This window comes from Rhinoderma darwinii, chromosome 11, assembly GCF_050947455.1.
Source record: "Rhinoderma darwinii isolate aRhiDar2 chromosome 11, aRhiDar2.hap1, whole genome shotgun sequence".
NCBI lineage: Eukaryota > Metazoa > Chordata > Amphibia > Anura > Rhinodermatidae > Rhinoderma > Rhinoderma darwinii.
This window is the reverse complement of record NC_134697.1, coordinates 53,636,599-53,658,881: the sequence shown is the minus strand read 5'-3', so window position 1 is coordinate 53,658,881 and position 22,283 is coordinate 53,636,599. Positions and strand designations below refer to the sequence as shown.

General features: G+C 42.1%; 1 protein-coding gene across 6 annotated transcripts in view; it reads right to left on the bottom strand.

Moving 5' to 3' along the window:
* The window catches only part of LOC142663151 (WASH complex subunit 2C-like), a 51,824-nt gene extending 30,276 nt beyond the window's left edge, over nt 1-21,548 (bottom strand). For 4 of the 6 annotated variants that reach the window (XM_075841507.1, XM_075841510.1, XM_075841514.1 and 1 more), the window contains exons 1-16: nt 21,240-21,548; nt 19,473-19,637; nt 17,893-17,958; nt 14,794-14,967; nt 13,006-13,099; nt 12,467-12,537; nt 10,904-10,951; nt 9,518-9,610; nt 8,253-8,340; nt 8,098-8,169; nt 7,415-7,563; nt 6,124-6,193; nt 5,975-6,034; nt 4,402-4,557; nt 3,863-3,993; nt 2,822-2,905 (exon numbers count right to left, since the gene is read on the bottom strand). In XM_075841507.1, the coding sequence (XP_075697622.1) occupies nt 2,822-2,905; nt 3,863-3,993; nt 4,402-4,557; nt 5,975-6,034; nt 6,124-6,193; nt 7,415-7,563; nt 8,098-8,169; nt 8,253-8,340; nt 9,518-9,610; nt 10,904-10,951; nt 12,467-12,537; nt 13,006-13,099; nt 14,794-14,967; nt 17,893-17,958; nt 19,473-19,637; nt 21,240-21,350 (1,632 nt within the window). In that variant the 5' untranslated portion in view covers nt 21,351-21,548. Of the gene's footprint in view, nt 1-2,821; nt 2,906-3,862; nt 3,994-4,401; nt 4,558-5,974; nt 6,035-6,123; nt 6,194-7,414; nt 7,564-8,097; nt 8,170-8,252; nt 8,341-9,517; nt 9,611-10,903; nt 10,952-12,466; nt 12,538-13,005; nt 13,100-14,793; nt 14,968-17,892; nt 17,959-19,472; nt 19,638-20,883; nt 20,974-21,239 lie in introns of those variants that run through there. The other 2 variants (XM_075841508.1, XM_075841509.1) reach the window with 2 other exon arrangements.
* Between the last annotated feature and the right edge of the window lie 735 nt (nt 21,549-22,283).

The following is a 22,283-nucleotide window of genomic DNA, read 5'->3' as shown; positions in this document are numbered from 1 at the left end:
TTTTTCTTTGCCACTCTGCCCTGAAGGCCAGCATCTCGGAGTCGCCTCTTCACGGTAGATGTTGACACTGGCATTTTGCGGGTACTATTTAATGAAGCTGCCAGTTTAGGACCTGTGAGGCGTCTACTTCTCAAACTAGAGACTCTAATGTACTTGTCTTGTTGCTCAGTTGTGCAGCGGGGCCTCCCACTTCTCTTTCTTCTGTGGTTAGAGCCTGTTTGTGCTGTCCTCTGATGGGAGTAGTACACACCGTTGTAGGAAATCTTCAGTTTCTTGGCAATTTCTCGCATGGAATAGCCTTCATTTCTAAGAACAAGAATAGACTGTCGAGTTTCACATGAAAGCTTTCTTTTTCTAGCCATTTTGAGAGTTTAATTGAACCCACAAATGTAATGCTCCAGATTCTCAACTAGCTCAAAGGAAGGTCAGTTTTATAGCTCCTCTAAACAGCAAAACTGTTTACAGCGGTGCTAACATAATTGCACAAGGGTTTTCAAGTGTTTTCTAATCATCCATTAGCCTTCTAACACAGTTAGCAAACATAATGTACCATTAGAACACTGGAGTGATGGTTGCTGGAAATGGGCCTCTATACACCTATGTAGATATTGCATTAAAAACCAGACGTTTGCAGCTAGAATAGTCATTTAGCACATTAACAATGTATAGAGTGTATTTTTGATTAATTTAATGTTATCTTCATTGAAAAAAACTGTGCTTTTCTTGCAAAAATAAGGAAATTTCTAAGTGACCCTAAACTTTTGAACGGTAGTGTATATTAACGTTCCCCTTCACATAGTAACATAGTTTGTAAGGCTGAATAAAGTCATAGGTCCATTCAGTTCAGCATATTATCCTGCAATGTTGATCCAGAGGAAGGCAAAAAAAAACATATGCAACCCCTTTAACACAAAATTGAGGCAAATGCCTTAAAGGGGTTGTCCAAGATTCGAAAAACATGGCTGCTTTCTTCCTCCTGCAGCCCGGTGGTCTAACAGAGGGCTTGACATGTGTCGTGTAAAGTAAAAGTGTAAGTCGACTCTTATTATATGAAATTCTAGGAGATATTCTAGGAGAAATTATAGGAGAGGTGCCCTCAAAGGAGAAACAAGAATATAAAAAAACAAAACACAAACATGTTTCCTAGGACCAAAAGACATAAGTAGGTCAGGTCAGAAGAATTGCACTACAGTGAAGCTCAAAATGACAAAAAGCAATGCAGCGACCCGTAGCACTTACTGTGTGCCACTTCATCCGCAGACATCACAGCAGCGCCTGCCATTTGCTCAATACTACTCTGTTTTTATTTCCTCCATTCCCACAGTACCCACAACAAGGCCTCCCCCTTCTACCGCTGCTCAACAGTATACAATGTTCTTTCTGCCCCTTCAGCCACACCACCTTTCCACCATATGAGCCTGGGAGAGAAAAGACATCGTAAAAGATGTCACCTGGCAGGCAAATTACTTTTCTGCCCGCTGGCTTTCCCCAGCCCTCTGCAACATGCTGAGTGACAACCGCAAAAACATTGTCCTGCCCTGCTTTCTTGCTCAATCTGGTGGAGTAGAAGTCTTTAAAGGGGTTTTATGCAAATAAATCTAATCACTGTATAAATAAAATGTTAAACCACTTCTAATATACTTTGTGTTTCAATTCCTCACCATTTTCAAAGTATTTGTATTCGGTGAATGAGAACTCTTGTTTTTCTAATCCTGTGAAACCCCTTTAATACAAAATTACTTGTGGAGATGAAAGCAGGAAAAATAAACTGGACGAAAATTCTCCCTGATGGCAACTGTCTGAAAACGGTCTCACACGAACGCTTCAGCCGCTTCGTTCTAGCGAGTGGTGGGGGTCTCAGTGCTCGGACCCCCACCAATCCAAACTTCTGACATGTCACTATGACATGTCAGAAGTTTGTCAAACGTTTAGCTAAACTTTAAGTATTACTTGAGACCAAGTAATACATATTCATATCAAGTCCTCCAGAATAGCCACACTATTGCAACCACATAAGAGAAACGAGTTACTTATTCCCTTACTGATGTCACTATTGAGCTGCACTTCGCAGCAATTCCTGTTTTCAACGTAGTCAAGCACGCATGTATTTTTCAATGGCAAATAAGGAAATTAAGACACTATTAAACCCGCCTGGCAGTGGCTTATCTCCCCCCGAAACAAAGGTTCAGGCATATTAAAATAGTCAGGAAACCCACCATATACATCAGATAGTGGGCCGATCCTGCCAAAATCATCAGGTTCGGATGATTTTTATCGAATATGTATGGCTTTATATTCAATGAAGCAAATCTGAGGGATGAGAGGGTTCTTGTTTGGCCGACCACTATTTCTCCCGATTCCCCCATACACGTGACCGCTTGGCTCACCCGGGTGTGCATGTGTTTTCAATGGAGAGAAGTAAGAAAACCGCTACCAGACTTCTCTCGGCTTAACTACAAATTCAACATGCCCAACCATTCTCTACCCCGAAAATTTGGCATCCGGGGAGAATCGGGATACCGCCATACAGATTAGATGATCGGCCAGTCCAGCCAAAATCTCCAGGTTTGGCCGACATACATTTAATGTTTATGTCCAGCTTTACAGTGATTGGCTGTGAGGCAGAGCGGAGGAAGTGTACCATTTTAGTGGCCGGTTAATAGATAAGGCACATGAGCTGGTATGGCTGAAAATAATGTTGGAAAGGTTAGAACAAACTGCTTGACAAGATAAAAGAAAATGCAACTTTGCAGTAAATTGTATTGACTAGAGTCCTTTTAATTATAAATATGGCTCTGCAAACACAATCCAGTGACCATACCTCAGAATCCTCCTCATCGGAGAAGAGACCCTTGGTTTTCTTTTTGATTGACGGTTCATATGGCTGAGTTTTTTCTGTAGGGATCTGTATGTTTTTGAAGCAAGCAAACAAATTTTATATAACAATACAACAAAAAAATTCTTAATAATAAATATGTATTCAGCACTATATAATCTCTAAAATCCCACCCATTATATAGTGACAAATGGCCCAATACAAGTTGAAGTAAAATGCACACAACCCAGACATCTAACTGTATATAATTCTAGATTCTCTTCACAAAGAACATCCAGTGTCCTTAATTACCAGAATAATCTGCAACTATGAAGTCCACCTTAACCCCTAGACAACCCCATAACATACTGTATATATGCGTTCTAGCTGCCGATGCCCCCATGCAGTTAGAACGTAATTGTACATGGTTTTTTTAATGAAAGAATGTGCTGTACAGCGCTTTTCCATTAAAGAGATTGTCGGAGTGCTCAAAATGCGGGCTGTGTTCAAGACAACAAGCTTTCTTCCTGCTTTCGAGCCATTACCATCGAAATCTGTGAGGTCGTTATAGTGTCACAGGATTCCAAATCACCTTTAGAGAATGTATCATTCCGAAAGATGACATTTTGCTGTGGACATTCGGGCCTCTAAAGGCCTTGGTCTTGAAATGGTTAAAAAGCCGTTTTACTTATGAACCAGGAGTGGACTGAGGCGGCTTGGTAACCACAAAGTATCACTCCCTCCTCCTTCAAACTGGGGCTAGAAAAGTGACAAATGATCCAAATGGCAATTAAAGGGTTTTTCCATTTAAGCACATTTGTCACCTATCCAAAGGATAGGGGATAAAATGTATGATCGCTGGGGGCCACACCAATCACTAGTACGGGATCCCGAACCCTGTTTCCCCTCACAATCGCAGTGAGGATAATTTTGAATGGAACGACGGCCCCAGATGTGCGCTGCTGCTTCATTCAATATCTATGGGGCCGATGGAGACCGTCCAGTACAGCGCATTTACTGGCAATGTTTAAACAACCACATCCACACCTTTCTCTCCAGTGTTTTCGGTGTTGGAGCCTCAGTCTCTTTTGGTTTAACAGTTACAGAATTAAAAGAACTGCGGTCATTAAATAAGTCGTCTTCATCAGCAAACAGATCAGAGGCTTGTTTGGCATTTCCTGTAAGAAAGGAAATTAAAAACTTAAGATTGTCGATTCTATTTTATAGCAGATATAAAAGGTAAGTGCATGGATCTTGGGCCAGAAGCGGCTATGGAAATCAGACTGAACAGGAGCCAATGAACGGGAAGGTTAGGGAGTTTTGAAAAATAAATCTTCATATGCTCCTAGCACCCTTCCCAGGTTCACCCCTTCCCCTAGATGTGGCCAATCACCATTAAACCCTAGGAAACATAACCAGTCACTTATTAAAGAACACCAGCCAAACCATCCTCTGGTCCTATGCTGAATTTGTAATAAATATCAGATAAATAATAATAATAAAAAACACTATCTATTTAGAAACTGAATCACATTGGTTAAAATGGAAATAATTTGTTTATGTTTTTTCCTGGGGGTGTTGAATACCTGATGGTTGCGTTGGAGCTGCTCCTCCAAAAGTAACGTCATCATCGTCAAACAGACCTGCAATGGCTGAAGGTTTAGGGACCGTATCTGTAGGTGTAGGATGTTTTCTTTTATCCTTCTCGGTTAGCACTGAGGAGTTGATGACATTCTCCCCGCCTGTGGCATATGTAATGTTTACAATAGGCATAACACTGCACATTATATGTATTGATCATAGTAAAAAGAGGATTGCAAATCAAAACGCTGCCGCTACCATGTGCTAAGATTTTGATGTATTTCAAATGGTAATCTAAATGTAACCAACCAGCAAAGTTTGAAAGCAAACATATAAAGTGTGCACTTAAAGGCTATGTAAACCTTTCAAGACTTTTGTTCTTTTAAAACAATGTACTGTAGGGTTTAGTGAAACTTTGTAATTGTTTTTTATTAAAAAAAAAGTTTACTTTTTGAGATACAGCTTCTATGTATTCTGGGTACAAAGAAGATGTATCTTGTGCTGAAACCCTAATCTGTCAAGTCAGTGGGACTGATGACTTAGAGACACGTAGGACCCGCTGTCACCAGACACGCAGGACCCGCTGTCACCAGACATGCAGGATCCAGCTGTTATCCATAACATCTAAGTTCATGATAGCATGGCCGCTATACAGTGGTCGGAGCCATCTGCTACTGGCACCGACCCTGCACAGCTGATTTGTGTTGGGTCCAGATGTCGGACCCCCACCGATCATATACTGATGACCTATCCTGTGGATAGGTCATCGGTATAAAAAACACCCTGCTGCCTGAACAACCCCTTTAACATCTAATGTGAAGCTACACTTGTCACCTTGACAAATTGTGAAAGAAGACCTCAAGAGAAAACCCCTCTTTCCATCACTGCTCCCCCTCACCTGATTGGTTTATCGAGCTCTAGACTTCTTTTATGTATATTGTACTCACTTCCCTGCCATCCAGTCATCTATCTGTTTCTGACACCGTCATGAATTTTAGATTTCAACCTGCTCTGCCTCCTCTGTGCTATGCTATCAATCCCATGACGCCTGAGTGCAGCATCATGCGGGCAGCGAGAGCCAGTACCATCTCTGCCTCCTTGGGGGATATTGGGATTATCCTTCCCGTAACATTCTCCTATATAAGCTAAGAGATAATATGTATAGAGTCCGGGATGCGGAGCGGTGATCATCTTCATCATTATAACTATGTGACAGGAGCCTGTCTAATCATTAGAAGTAACTGTCACTGAGAAGTTTGTCATGGAAACGTAACGTGGATTAACACCACCATCCACATCGATGTTCACACACAAACACATAAGTCAGGTAGGATTAAAATATTGGCGAAGAGAGTGACTGGTGCTTTATGAGGCCATAGGAACCAAAAAGTTGCAGGCTTTAGGCCTATAACTTTCCAGCAAGATAACTCTGAAAAAAGGTAGATTAATAAAACAGACTCGTGAACCCAGCCTAAATCTAAAGGTTTCAGCTTAATCCACAATTTTGAGTGATCTATAAACGTAGTGCCAATCCTGTAAATGTATTATATATATATACACACACATATGACTGTATACCTGGGAAAAGGGAGACGCCTCCATAGGGTGGTTTCTTTTTCACATCGGATGGTAAGGTTTCTGCAGTGTAGACAGAGTTATTAAACGTCACATTTTAAACACTATAATGTGAGAGCATAGAAATACATGAAATGGACAGAACTGTGTACCCGGCCTTGCTGCAGGAGTTGGTTCTGTTATCTTGTGTTGCTTCTTCTGAACATCAGAGAAAAGGTCGCCCTGCAGCCAACAAGAAACACAAAATGTATTACACAGTCATTTTTTTTTTTATAATATAATTTTTTATTATTGTTGAATTATATTTTCCATACTAGAGAACAAAAAAAAAAAACATTCAGAGTTAACATTATATTAAACAAACTATTATATAGTACAGACACTACCCGAAAGGGGTTCAAATAGATAATACTGAAAATTCAACAATCACCCACTTAAACCCTTGAAAATATCGCGTGGGAAGTGGAGAGGAAAAGAAAACCATTACTCAAACAGCTACGAACACATTTTAAACCAGCTCTAAGGTCTTTTTCTGTTCGGGGGATAGTTCCATTATCCATCTATTCCAGATGTTATAAAAAAAAATGTCCCCTTCCTCTTTACTTAGTGTCAAGTAATATGATCTTTCTAAAAGCATCACTCTATTCACCTTATTCTACTTCCCGTGGGAAATCTGTTGAGATCTATTTATAAATGATAACCAATCTTGCCAGAAATAAAATCTTTCTGATTAGTTTGCTACAACCACAGTCTTTCAAAAGACCAGAGGTGCCAAAAATAAACAGCATCGGTTCGATTGGAACCCCTTTCCGAATTAATTTAGAAATAGATGCTGTCACCCCACTTCAATATCTATGTAGCTTGGGACAACGCCACAACAAGTGGATGTGAAACATCAGTCATAATGGCAGCAAGGAGGGAAAACATCCAAACAATCTTTTTGACAAAGAAATAAAAAGGAAATGGAAAAAATAGCAGCAATAGAATCTAGTCTATTGTGCTTGTTTTCTTTTCAGATTTGACATCAGATTATATGTAAATTATTTTTTTCCAATTTTCATTGTCCTCGTCACAGAGTTAAGTTTCTCTTTAAACTGCGGTTTGTGATATAATGATTTTAAAAATGTTTTACTAAAAAATCTGCCAGCAAATCCCGCTTGTACGGTGTTGTATGAACGACACCAGTCTGTGAGTGAGCATTCAGCCTGCAGAAATTACAGGGCAGCCCATAGGTAGCATCTCTGATGTTCAAAGTCACTGGCAACAACCATTATATACAAATCAATTAGACAAAATTGAGAGAGTTTAGATTTTGAAAAATGCATGAAAAAACTTTGGAGCGCAAAAACTTTTTGGACCCATAATGAGGCAAATGAAAAGTTTATGTTCACTATGAATGGTCCCTTAAAAGTTTTAAAAAAAAGTTTCAACACATTCACCAACCTCTCCTCCATCTCCATCATCATCATCTTCGTCGTCGTCGTCATCATCATCATCAAAAATCCCCTTCCCTCCACTGAACAATCCTCCTTTATTGCCAAAGAAATCTTCATCTGTAAGCTTGGGTGGCTTAAAAATATCATCTTCTTCATCTTATAAAAAAAAAAAAAAAAAAAAAAGAGAACATAAAAATATAAAAAAATAAATTCAAAAGTAGCACTGCCAAAGCGGTTATCCAAGAATTTTTAAAATTGGCAGCAGGGCAGGGGGTGGCATTACACAATAAACGAACAAACACTTACCCCCTGCAGTGCCCCTCGCTCCATCGTTGAGGTCCTGTCTTCTGCCACTCCGCTATCGGAAAGCTCCTGGAGCGGTCAGGTGCCATTCACCAGTCACATGCTGCTGCAGCCGGTCGCTGACCTCAGCGACCGGCTGCAATGGACGGCACGTGACTGCAGCAGGAGCTTTTTGTACCGGAGCGGCAGTGAACGGGACCTCAGCACTGGAGCAGGGGGTACTAAAGGGGTTGAGAATCTGTTAGGTTAATATGTTTTGCCATCCCCTGCCCTGCTGCCAATTTTGAAAAGTCCTGGATAACCCCATTAAATACAGTGATATCTGAACAGACTAATAAATAGTATATTGATATAATGAACGGTTTGGAATTAAAAATATCCCCCTACCATCAGAGGGAAGTTTACGGGCCTCTCTTGTCCCCTTCTCTTTTTTGTTTTTGACTTCAACAGATGATATAGCTGAAGTAAAAAAAAACAACACATCTTTAAAAAACTATTTCTGCTATACCGAACGGGTAAACAGAAGACTTCTATCAACATACAGGACTCATCTGTCTCCTGACGTTTTGGAACTTCCGATTGTATACGTGCGGCTAATTCATCGGCAAAGGATTTTGTTCTGGTCTTCATCTGAAAGTAAACATTAAAATAATTTTATTATCTTGTCAGAAATGCTTCATTGAAAATAAACATCATATTAGAAAAGCATCTTGATTTATTCTGCATGGCCAAGATCAATATATAGTTGGGTAACTATAGCATTTTATTTTATCTAAATAGGTGCAACATCTTTTGTAGGGGTCAGAGCTCTGTATTTCTAAGGCTATGTTCACACGGGGTATTTTGCCGAGTTTTTTGACGCGGAAACCGCGTCGCAAAACTCGGCAGAAACGGCCCGAGAACGCCTCCCATTGATTTCAATGGGAGGCGTCGGCGTCTTTTTCCCGCGAGCAGTAAAACTGCCTCGTGGGAAAAAGAAGCGACATGCCCTATCTTCGGGCGCTTCCGCCTCTGACCTCCCATTGACTTCAATGGGAGGCAGGAGAAAGCGTATAGCTCGCTGTTTTATGCCCGCGGCGCTCAATGGCCGCGGGCGAAAAACGGCGCGATAATTGCCGCGAAAATCGGCGTGCAGGGAGAGGAATATCTGCCTCAAAGTTCCAAACGGAATTTTGAGGCAGATATTCCTCCCCCAAAATACTCAGTGTGAACATAGCCTAAGGCTACATGCACATGTCCGTTTGTATTTTGCGTCCAGTAAATAACGGATCCATTGTCCGTTTTTTTAGTCCGTGTGAAACGGAACGGGGAATTCCCCGTCACCTAGTAACTCATCTATGAAACATGGGCAGCATACGGACAGCACACGGATGACAACAGTGTGCCGTCCGTAGTCTTCATGTCGCCACAGACTTGAATGGGTGAGACCGAGCCGCAAACATGGAGAGAAATAGGACCTTCTCTGAGTTTTGTGGCCCAGTACCATAGCCCACACACGGATCTGTAAAAAACTAGTGTGCATAGTGCCATATAAATAAATGGGTCAGTGTGCGATCTGTTAAAAAAACAAAAACAAAACAACACATTGACGAAGACAACGGTAACGTGGATGTGGCCTAAATCAGTCCTCCTAAAGCCGTTCCTTTCACACAACCATTGAGGCAAATGATGAAATTCTGGCTGTTTGCAACCACCACCAGGAGCTCAGCTTAATCATTTAAAAGATGGTCTGTCAGGTCTCCTAAACGACCTTATCTGGGGGCAGTACCACAAGTAAATAAAAAGATATTGCATTTACATATCTTACCGTTTTTTCGTGGTCCTCTTCATCTTCTTTGTCGGAATCACCAAACAGGTCTGAACCATTATCCTCATCCTCGTCACTCAGAGCCGGATGCTGCTAAACAGTAAAAATACTGTATAAAGTAAAACGATTTTCATAAAACAACTATGGTTGCTTTTACTGTGATGGCTTGAAACATTCCAGAATATCATTACTTCTGAAAAGGAGAGAAGGAAACTTTAAGCAAATGTGTAGTTGTAATCTAAAAGGGGCATTACGACCACAGGATATGCCATCAATGTCCGATAGGCGTGTGTATGTGAAGGGGGGGGGGGGTTCTTATCTTTGGGACGACCCCCTAAATAAGTAATGGATGTCACGGTTACGTATCCGTCACCGGCCTTCGTTTAACAGATACGTCAGGAAGCTTTGGTGACGTAACTGTCCATATATGGACAGTTACACTGGAGCTTCCCGATGCAGCAGACGCCGTCCCTGCCTGCAAATTCTAGCCGCCCCGGTCAGGCAATGTCAGCTCTGTGGGATCCTCTGGGACCTTCCGCGCAATCGCACCTTTCTAGCAGCCAGACTCCCCAGGTGCTACCTCGGCCCGGGGAAGCTACGTCACTGGAGCTTCCTTGGAGTAGCCCCAGTGACGTAACTGGCCCAGGGAAGCTCCAGTGATGTAGCTTCCTCGGGCCGAGACAACAACCAGGTACTCCTATCAAGGACTTCTGCCAGAGTCCCCGGCTACAAGCTTCCGAGATAACCGCCAGTGAACTAACTGGCCAGTTATGTCACTGGGGCTACCCCAGGGAAGCTCCAGTGATGTAGCTTCCCAGGACCGATGGCATCTGGGGACTTTGGCTGCTTGGAATGGAAGATAGGGTCGCTGTGTGGGAGGAGGGGTTCTCTGTGTGGATCCCAGAGCTGACATTGCCTGACAGGGTGGCAAGAGTCTGCGGGCAGAGCGGCTTCTCCTGTATTGGGAAGCTCAAGTGATAGCGGTCCATATATGGACAGTTACAGCACTGGAGCGTCCCAGCGTGTAAGTTTAACGTATACCCTTGATGGAAGCCATACAGTAACATTCTTCACCAATAGGCCCCCCCATGTTAAAATAATGTATCCCACGGGGTATACATTTTTAGGGGAAGGAAAAGTGTAGGCAACTCTTTGCTACGCCATCCATCAAATATAAGAAAAAATAAATGACAAAAAACAAAAAAGATCTACAGATGTAAACCATCTAACGGCGACCTATGGACACAATCAGCGTATACGTGGGGAGCTTTCATAAACGTGATGTGCACAGGGCCTTATGCGTTCCGATCTGCCAAAAATATAAGGGTGTCGCTGGTGTGAGCTTAGCCTACTCAAACAGTATAGCAGAAAGACAAAATGGCTCACAGGTTTCTTTTCTTCCTCAGAGTCGTTTCCAAAATCCTCATCGGACTCCTGTTATTGGTAAAAAAAATTATCAACGTTTTGTCTTATTATTACAATTAACAATACAATTAATATTAACCCCTTAACGACCAGGCGTTTTTGCACATTAATGACCAAGGATTATTTTTGTTTTTTTCACTGTCGCATTCTAAGAGTTGTAACTTTTCTTTATTCTGTCGACATAGCCGTATAAGGGCTTGTTTTTTTCAGGTGAGTTGTATTTTTCAATTGCACCATTTTTGGGTGAATATAATATATTGATTAACTTTTATTAACTTTCTTTTAGGAAAGAATTGAAAATAAGCAGCTATTCCAGCATTGACTTTCGCGTTATAAATTTACACCGTTCACTGTGCGGCAAAAATAACAGGTTACCTTTATTCTATGGGTCGGCACGATTACAGGGATACCAAATATGGAACGGTTTTATATTTTCCTACGTTTGCAAAATAAAACCCCTTTTAAAGAAACAAATTACTTGTTTTTGCATCGCCGCATTCCAAGAGCCGTCACTTTTTTATTTTTCATCCGATGTAGCCGTATGTGGGCTTGTTTTTTGCGGGACAAGGTGTAGTTTTCATTGGTAGTATTTTGACGTACATGGGACTTATTGATTAACTTTTATTTTATTTTTTATGGGGGAATGGGAGAAAAAAAAAAAAAAAGGAATTTTGCCATTGTTTTTTGGCGTTTCTTTTCTTACACAGTTCACCCAGCGGTTTAATTTATGTGTTAACTTTATTGTTTGAGTCGTTACGATTGTGGCGTTACCACATATGTGTGTGTTTGCTTTTTCCATTTTTCTTAATTAAAACAACTTTTTGGGGAAAAAAAAGGTGGTTTTATTATTACTGTAATCTTTTTTTTTTTCCCCATAATCTTTATTTAAACTATTTGACTTATTTTTTTATTTGTCGCACTAGGAGACTTCACCATGCGATCTTCTGATTGCACGTACACTTAGTATCCCAAAACATTTTTGCCGGTCAGTGTAAAACTGACAGGCAATCTATTAGGCCATGCCTTTGGCATGTGGGTCTTTAGACCTGGGGGCCTTCATTAAGCCCACAGCTGCCATGGAAACCGATCAGTGCCCCGCAATATCGTTGCGGTGCTGCCGATGGGGTGACAGAGGGAGAACTAGCACCTGCTTGTGACGGATATTTCCTTTTGCTCGTCGTTAAGGGGTTAAATACAGCTAGAAAACTACTTTGATAAATGCATCAAATACTGCACAAGAAAAATGAAGAAGCTACAGAGATACATCTTTTTACATGAAAAAAAAGAAAATAAATCCCTTGAGGGATCACAGTGCACGACAGTGACATTAGTAAGACAGGATTTCTGCATAAGATTGTATTACACTCATATACCAATTGTTCCAATTATTGATGAAGAATACACTGGCTAGCCATTTATCCAGGGGTTAACGTTACGTTCTACACAGTAACAATTATGAGTTTCCTGCAAATATCAGCAGAGAAGTGTTGAGAAGATTACAACATTAAATGAAAAAAAAATTACCTCATCGTTCTCTTTGTCATCTTCCTCCTCACTGTCAATGGCACTTCCCCTATCATTGTCCACAGACCCTTCTGTAGAAACATGAAAGTATCTATAAGTGCTCAGTCACCAGTACAGTTCAAGAGTGACGCATATACAGACGAAAACTAATGTCCAAAAAAATATCTTGGATCTTCATCCTGAAAATAGGTGATTTTTTATTTTAAAGCGGTTTTTTTTATGGTCAGAAATCACACGCGTCAGCCGGAGCACAGAGCGGTAGAACGGGGTTTTGGGGCCCCCGTTCTAGAATAGGTGTGGGTCCCAGAGGTGGGATGTCATCAATGTCCCCGATAGTAAAACTCCTTTAAATAGGTTCTCCAGACAAATGTACACAGGTAATGGCTGTAATATTCTGCTGCTGGATCCCACCGATATTATACAGGACATATGCCCAATCTTATGTAGTGCCCAAGTATCAAATGCAGAACGACACAAAGTGGGCATAAACCTAGTCCATAGGTAAATTATTACACACACACACACACACACAAACATACCTTCACTTGATAGGTCCCCAAGACCTACATCCTCCTGCTGCATGAATAATTGGGAGCCAATCAAAAAAGGCAATGGACGGTCTATGTATAGATCCTAAAAATAAAGGAGATGTGAACTTGTCAGATTTATAGCCCCTAAATGAAAACTTTGAGCTTGATTGGCCAATAAATCATTACGGCTGAAGCTACCGTTACACTGTGCTAGATACTACTAAGCAATTATATTTTACTAAGAGAATGCTATGATTTCACAGGACGACTAAGTGGCAAGTATATTATTAAAAAAACTTAAATGGTACACCTGGACTGCCCAATTTAATGATCTGCCCTCTTCTCTCTGATCTGGAGTGATAAGATGTTAGAGGTGCGACTGCAAGGAAATCAAAGTGCTAGCGGGTCCTTTAGCATAATACGGGCAGCCGCCTATGATAGATTATGGTTGGTCTATGGAGTACATGCTGCAGACGGCCAGAAATATGTGAAAGACTACAGGGAAGTCATGGGTTAAGATTGCTTCTGCTTGTAGCACGAGTGATTCTGCCAATGAAAGTATATTAGGAAATTGTACTGGGTATTGATGTATAAAAGTTACAACTATGACGCCATTTATTCCAGCTTTTTAGACTTCATAGCACTCCTTATTGCAATTTGTATACTACCCCTTCTGACTACTATGTTTATGACATCCTAACATGTTGCTGATCTCCAACACTCCTGTTATCATCTGTGTGACGAACCACACAGCAACCAAAATTGGATTTTAGACTTGGAAAACGTCGGCTTCTTAGAAAAGTCTTGTCTAGTCTCCAGTTGGCCAATCAAGGCTTTTATGCTTTCCCCGTATATTCCACCCTGTTAAGCTAAATTATATGCTGCACCTCTTAAAGGAAACCTGTTACTAGATTTTGGGGCACTAAACCACCAGCGAGTCAATATACTGCTGGGAAATAGCGTCCTATCAAAACTGGCCATTTTAGTATTGGGTCTATAGAGAAGTTATAGTATGTAAATTACCAGAGAAGAGTCCAGGTGTACTCACCTCAGCTTCATCTGAGCATGTGCAGGATGCCATTGGACTCAATAAATATGGGTGGACAGCACTCCAGCGGCCAATGATAAGATGATGTTGTGCCCACCTCATCTCAGGACTCTTCTCTGGTCATTTACATACAGCGCCCGCTGTATTATAACCTCTTTTTTGACAGAATACTAAAATGGACAGTTTTGAAAGGAGCATGTTTAGGGAGTAGAACAACATGCTGGTGGTTTAGTGTCCTAAAATCTAGTGCCAGGTTCCCTTTAAGGGTGTTGAACTGAGGACATGAATGGTCCAGGGGAGGAGAATGTTCCTTGAATACAGCAAGTGCAGACAGTCTGGTGACCAGACAAGACTGTCCATATAGCGGGCAGCGGATGCCTTATTTTCCCTGCTGGTTCCCCTTTGCGGGATGAAACATGTGGAGGGATAGGATGCTGGGACAGGCGTCCTAACTTGTCAATTTGTTTCTTCAGCACTGGCTTAGAACTCTACTTCTACACCATTTTTATTATTGGGTTTAGGTGTTTTATCTCTGCCCCCGGATCTGGAAGAATTGGGCTATATCTTTTTGTGGCACAGTAGCCCACCTCTCAACTGATGCTGCTTTTTTTTTTTAAATAAACATCAGCTACTTCTATTAGTGATTCTGGTGGTTCTTACCCGTGAGGAAAGACTTTATGAGATCTCATTTCAGCGATAGTCCTTCCTGATATGTTACTTTTTTTTGGTCTGGTGTAATGATACTTTACCTTTGGCTCCAGAATAAGTTCAAGTCGCTCATTGACTTCCTCATCTTCGGAATCAGAGTTTCCTGCCTTGATATCAAGTTTTTCAAATGCTGTTTCCAGAACTTGTAATCCATAATTTACAGCTTCCTGGATTTTTGGGATTAGTTGTACTTCCTTCTGCTCTCTGGTTTTCTCCTTTAAAATAATAATAAAAGCCATCAATGAAATTTAAAAAAAAAAAAAAAAAAAAAAAGAAGAAGGAAGAAATAAATAAATACAAAGAACCCAAAAAAATGATTCCGAATGAAGAGAATCAGACCTGGTCTATACAGATCAGCCCCACCACTCACATCAAATACTAGAAAAAAACAAAAAACTTTGAGATATGCTGGATAGGAGCAGAGTTGCAGTCCTGCAGCACAGTTGCTATACTGTGACTGGTGCCACCGGCTTCCGACACGGACATCCAGTGCTCGGAGGAAGCCGGAGCAGCTGATTGGTGCGGGGTCCAGGTGTCAGACCCCCACCGATCATTAACTATCCTATCCTGTGGATAGGTCATCAGTTTGAAAAACGGTCCCGTACCCGGACATCCCCTTTAAGGGAACACCTTTCAAGCATAAATGCAATATAAGTCTCTCTTGGATAAGAATAACACGGCTTTCTTTCAAAAACAGCACCACACCTGTCCATGGGTTGTATAAGGTATTGCTGCTACGCCACATTCACTTTAATGGAGATGAGAAGCAATGCCAGACACAACCCATGTACTGGTATAGTGTTGTTTTTGGAAGACAGCAGCCATGTCTTTCTTACCTCGTACAACCCTTTTAACCCCTTTATGACCAAGCTATTTTTTACGTTTTTCCATCGTCTCATTCAAAGAGCTATAACTTTTTTACTTTTGCGTTGACATAGCTGTATATGGTCTTGTTTTTTTGTGGGACAAGTTGTCATTTTTAATAGCACCATTTTGGGGTACATAGAATTTATTAATTAGCTTTGATTAACTTTTTCTTTTTGAGGGGGGGGGGGGGATAGAAAAACTGCAATTTCGCCACACTTTTTTGCGTCCTAAATTTACGCCGTTTACCGTGTGGTATAAATAACAATAACTTTATTCAGCGGGTTGTTGCGATTGCAACGATACCAAGTTTGTATAATTTACTACTTTTACACAGTAAAAACACTTTTTTTCAAAACTATTTGTTTTTGTGTCTCCGTATTTGAAGAGCCATAACTTTTATATTTTTTCGCCGATGCAGCTGTATGAGGGCTTTTTTTTCGTGGGACGACTTGGAGTTTTTAAATCGGTACCATTTTGGAGTAAATGCAACTTTTTGGTCACTTTTTATCACATTTTTTTTTAAGGCAGGATTCAAAGAAAACAGCAATTTTTGCATTGTTTTTTATTTTATTTTTTATGACGTTCACCGTGTGGGTTAAATGATGTAATAGCTTTATAGTTGGGGTCGTTACGGACACGGCAACACCAAATATGTGTAACTTTTTTTTTTTTTTTAAAACCTTCATTTTTATTTGCATTTTTTCCAATTTTACATAATAACAATTCAATACAACATTGAACAACAAATTAACATTTTCCAAAATGTATCGACATCATTATCCTACACAAAATAATACTTTTTGTTTTTTTTAAATAATAAAGCAGTTTGTAAGGGGAAAAAGTGGGTTTTTCATTTTTTATTAAACTTTTTTTTTTTACTAGTCCCACTAGGGGGCTTCACTATGCGATCCTACGATCGCATTTATAACGGACTGCAATACTTCTGTATTGCAGTGTATTATGCCATTCTGTGTAAACCGGACAGGCAACTGCTATACCATGCCTCTGGCATAGCCTAGCAGGCATTCACTACAGGCAGACCTGGGGGCCTTTATTAGGCCCCCGGCTGCCATCGGAGACACAGACATTTGGCGATCTTATTGCCGGGTTCCGGTGGGATGAGAGGGAGCTCCCTCCCTCTCTCCAAAACCACTCAGACGCGGCGCTCGTTATTGAGCGCCGCATCTGAAGGGTTAAACGTCTGAGATTGATACTAATATCGTCTTCACCCAGTCGAGCAGGGACGCTCCCAGCCCTCAGCTACCTCTGGCAGCTGAGAGCAGGGAGATTTAACGGCTCCCTGCTCTGTTTACTTATTCCGATACAGCGGCGTGAAAAGTCTATTGCATCGGAATAAGGCCCATTAGTGGCCGCCGTGATAACCCTATGGGGCGGTCACTAACGGGTTAAGCAGTAAAGCACAATAAATACAAGTGAGGCAGTAAACAGGTATCCAAATTCTTACTATCGATATGGCAAAGAATCAGAAGATTTTTTTTTTATTTGGTTTGTATGTATAAGCACAAAAATACACCTGTATAAAAAGGGTGGATTGCCATGAACATGTGGGAAATTGCTGAAATGTGATTCCCACATCGTCTGGGGCAATGCCCCCTTGTGTTATTGTTTACATTGTCCTCACTTATTCATTGCTTCTTGAAATGTATTACTAAGGTACGGTGCGCGTTCGTGTGGTATATATGTTAGAGAAGAGGCTTGTCACTTTTGTTGGGGGGTATGGGGGTAACTATATGCATTTGTTCATCTTTTTTTATTCAGGGGATTGTACCTTTATATTTGCCCGCTTACAGATTTGTTGGGAGACCATTGGATTGGGGCCATTTTATTGAGATGGGCCCTTGTTTGTGACTGTTTATAATTATGTTTTAAGTGTTAGTTTATATAAATCACATAACCAAAGTTTGTGTGCCATTGGGCATAAATGTGAATCACTTTAAATTAAATATATATATATTTTTTAAAGTATGTGGTAATGTGTCCTTCCTTTAGGTTGTTATTATCGTTTATACTTCTCTCGCAGCATAACAATGTGGGGTGAGTGAAAGTTTGTATATATTTCTCTCCAAATATTAGTGTTTGTCTGATCTCATAATAGCGCAATTACCTTCATAATAAATAAAAAGTAATAGCAAGTGGTAATGCAAGTGACAACTATAAATTTAAATAAAAGATAATTTTTTTTTTTTTTTAAAACTCCAAGTTATATATAAAAGATCTCGGTATAATAAGGTTCAATTCAAGATAAGACCTACCTGTTCCGGTTTCTCTCCTGTGTCAGGCTTTACAACACGTTCCTCAACTTCTTCATCATACACCCTCTGCAAAAATGTTACATGTTCCTATTACAATTAAATGTCAAAAAGATTCACAGAAGCAAATCAAGTTCCGTCATTATTGCCATAACAAGTCATGTAAGGTCCCCTGCACACCACATTCATGCCATAAGTTTCACACGTACCTCAGAAAAGCACATGCTTAACGTGCCCATGAGGCTACATTATCCCGATGGAGGTCAAAAGAATGTCCTTTTGGCCACAGTTGGGTTGGTATACACCAGTATACCTTTACTTTGAAGGTTGGAACAGTGTAGCAAACTACAATATTCCATCCTAAGGAATTCCACAAAAACCGTCGTCATGTTACGCATTTCGGTTTCATCAATTTTCTTTCCCCGGCTTCAACTGTATCCCATACAGTTGAATCCAAAGGTAAAGCAGGGAGCTGTAAGGTCCCTGCTCTACCATTCACTGTGTATTTCCTGACGCTCACGGGTCGGCCCAGACAGGCGCGAAGTAGTGATGTCATCGCGTCTGTCTGCACCAAGTCACACAGACCGGAGTAGCAGAGGGATCTCCTCGACTCATCGTTAGAATGGGGTTAGGCGAGTATTTTATTAGGCGCTATTGGGGCTGTATGGGGGAATTGTACTGTGGGCAGGCAACTGTTGGGCATTATACAGCGTGGGGGCCATTGTGAGGGACTTTATATTGTGTGGAGGTCCGCTATGGGGGCATTATACAGTATGGGGGGCAGCTATAGGGAGCATTAAACTGTGTGGAGGGTACTATACTGTGTGGAGGGCAGTTATAGGGGGCACTATAATGTGTGGAGGGCAGTTATGGGGGGCAATATACAGTGGGGAGGGCAGCTTTAGGGACATTATACAGTGTGGGGGGGGGCAGTTATGGGGGCATTATACAGTGTGCAGAGCAGTTATGGAGGCATTACACTGTGTGGAGGGCAGCTATAGGGGCATTATACTTTGTGGAGGGCAGTTATGGGGGGCACTATACTGTGTGGAGGGCAGTTATGGAGGGCACTATACTGTGTGGAGGGCAGCTATGGGGACATTATACAGTCTGGAGAGTAGTTATGGAGGCATTACGCGTGTGGTAGGCATTATACAGAGTGTGTGGGGAAGTTATGGATGCCATTTTACTGTGTGGGGGGCAGTTATTGGAGCATTATAATATGTGGGGAGCCCTGTGGGGCAACATACTGTGTGGGGGCAGTCTCAGGGGTATATTATATACAGTAGTTTACAGCAGGCTCAGGGGATGAATATTAATTCAATGATGTAGCATGCAAATAGGGGGCGTAGTATGCAAAAAGGGGTGTGGCCTAAATAATCGTTCATTTATCGTAATTGAGGTTACATGTTCAATTAATTGTTTTGATTCAGGTCATAACTGCCCAGCCCTACCGCGCAGTCTACTATTTTTTAACATGGGAGCCCACGTGTAACGGATGCACAGTGACGTCAGGAGCTTCCCCAGGCACGGAGTCCCCGGCCTCAGGTAGCAGTAACCTACATTCCCAGCGAGTCACCTACATTCTCTAAAAACTGAGTATTAGATAACATGAGGAAATCATTGAAGATATTGTGGAGCCGGCATTCTGTGGCCTTCGCTTCACGAACAAGTCCATCCAGTTGCTTCTCAATGTCATGTGTTCTGGAGATGGTCTGATGGGAGAATTCTTGGAGAAAATTCAGGAGCTAAAGCAACAAAGCACAAATAAGAAGGGGAATTAATGTCAGATACGTTTATTGTTTCGCAAAGGATTAGATAAGAGTCTGATGTGCCAGACGTACAATGGGAGATGACAAGGAGCCAACAAGACAGATATTTAGGTGGAGACTTCACTTATATAAAAGGGAATCACATCTACGATCAATGCCCCAATATATACCCATTACAAGCAGGTGTGATCGGAGCAGGAAAAGCAAATATTATCTGCCATGTTGGGCCTCTGTATTCCCTAAATGCACAGAGGAGAGGGACGGTAAATGTGCTAATGGACATTGAGCTACAGCCCTCTCACCATCCAGAGAATATGGGTGCTGTAAATGCAATACCTTAATATATAAGCAAACTTTCGTCAGGGCACGCCAATCACACTGATACACATTTTTATTTAAGGTGTACATAGTCTTTGAGGGGTTGTGTCACGAAGACAAACCTTGTTGAGACAACCCCTTTAAGAGTTCTTATTAATAGGACCTGTGCCCAAGACTCTCTGGGCATCATAAGGTTGCCTTGGCAACTGTGCCGCCTAGTGTGCACCTTGCGTTCCTTCACACCCGGTGACAGATTGCACAATAGCTGTAAATATTAAATGCTCCTACTGGAAGAAGCCATAAACTCCGCACATCCTTTATTCTTAGGATCGATGGGGATCTTTGTGGTTAGACCCACACTATTCATAGCTAATTGATAGTCCATCAAGAGCGGTTTCCAGGAGTCTAGGATAAGACATAAATTTCTGATTGGTGGGGGTCTGACATCGGGGCCGATCAGCTGAATGAAGGATTCATTGTTTACACACGCACAGCCACTCATCTCGATTGGCAGCTACACTTGGCACTGCCACTCATTTTCATTCATACAGTACCAGGTTCACATGCATTGCACTGTAAAGTATGGACAATCCGCCACGTCTAAACTAGGAGAGGTCATCAACATCAGATTGACCCCCCTTAACGATCAGCTGACTGTAGGGGACATGGCGATGAACGCTGCGTCCTCGTCATAGATTACCACACTCAGCACCATGCACATCCCTTGTGTACGAGACTGTTCCTGGTAAACATTGATAGGCCATGGCGTTAGTCACCGTGGCCCCTTCACTCAGCTGATTGTCGGGAATTGGACCCCCACCAATCTGATATTGATGACTTATCCTTGTATGCCCGGAAAACCCCTTTAAGATATTCAGAAAGAACAGGGGTGGGGGGAGTCTACCATTAAAGATACCCCCACTGTCAACCAGAAAGGATAGTCGCTATATAGGACTGGCACGGGCATGCATTACAGAGACATCCTATTAATTTCAGCATTACACAAGAGCCCCCGTCAGCAGGACCCCATGATTAGCTACTATATGCATGCTCCCTAATAAGTCTTATGTATAACCACCAGTTACCCATAGCAACCAATCACATAACGTTTTACACCCTGCCGAGGGAAAATGAGAGCAATAATCTGATTGGCTGCCAGAGACAACTACTCCACTTCTTGCCCGCAATAGTAGTTTTATAGTTACAATGTGCGCCGGGACACAGCACCGGCACTGCAGAACATTGTGACATCTCCCTCACCCCAGCATCGGCCGCAAGAGACCAGTTCTGGCTGCTCCTTCCAATCTCTTCCAGGGACCACGGTCTCTCCCACACTGGCTCATCCGTCACAGGGCTCATGGGGCCGTTCATGATTTCCCGCTTCCCAAGAAGCGCGCGTCAGCCGGCTACTACAACAGAACCCACAACTTGGAGAAGCGGCGATCAGTCTGCTGAGGTTATGAAGAAGGAGCACGACCCCGTTTTACATGACTTATCGGTGTCTTCAGTCAGCCGAGGGCGCCATGTTGGAGCTGAGCTCAGGTGACTGGCGTCATGTGACATTGTAGAACACGTGACCCGCCTGACAGGAGACGCTGAGACCGTCAGCCGCGCTCCTGCATCGTTTCTGGGCGCTGCGCCGGTCTAGGTGCTGACTGGATAATTGTTAGGGTATGTTCACACGGCCTATTTACGGACGTAATTCGGGCGTTTTGGCCCCGAATTACGTCTGAAAATAGCGCCTCAATAGCGCTGACAAACATCTGCCCATTGAAAGCAATGGGCAGACGTTTGTCTGTTCACACGAGGCGTATATTTACGCGCCGCTGTCAAATGACGGCGCGTAACTAGACGCCCGCGTCAAAGAAGTGACCTGTCACTTCTTTGGCCGTAATTGGAGCCGCTATTCATTGACTCCAATGAATAGCAGCGCTAATTACGGCCGTAATTGACGCGGCGTTCAAGCGCCTGCACATGCCGGTACGGCTGAAATTACGGGGATGTTTTCAGGCTGAAACATCCCCGTAATTTCAGCCGTACCGGCATGTGCAGGCGCTTGAACGCCGCGTCAATTACGGCCGTAATTAGCGCTGCTATTCATTGGAGTCAATGAATAGCGGCTCCAATTACGGCCAAAGAAGTGACAGGTCACTTCTTTGACGCGGGCGTCTAGTTACGCGCCGTCATTTGACAGCGGCGCGTAAATATACGCCTCGTGTGAACAGACAAACGTCTGCCCATTGCTTTCAATGGGCAGATGTTTGTCAGCGCTATTGAGGCGCTATTTTCAGACGTAATTCGGGG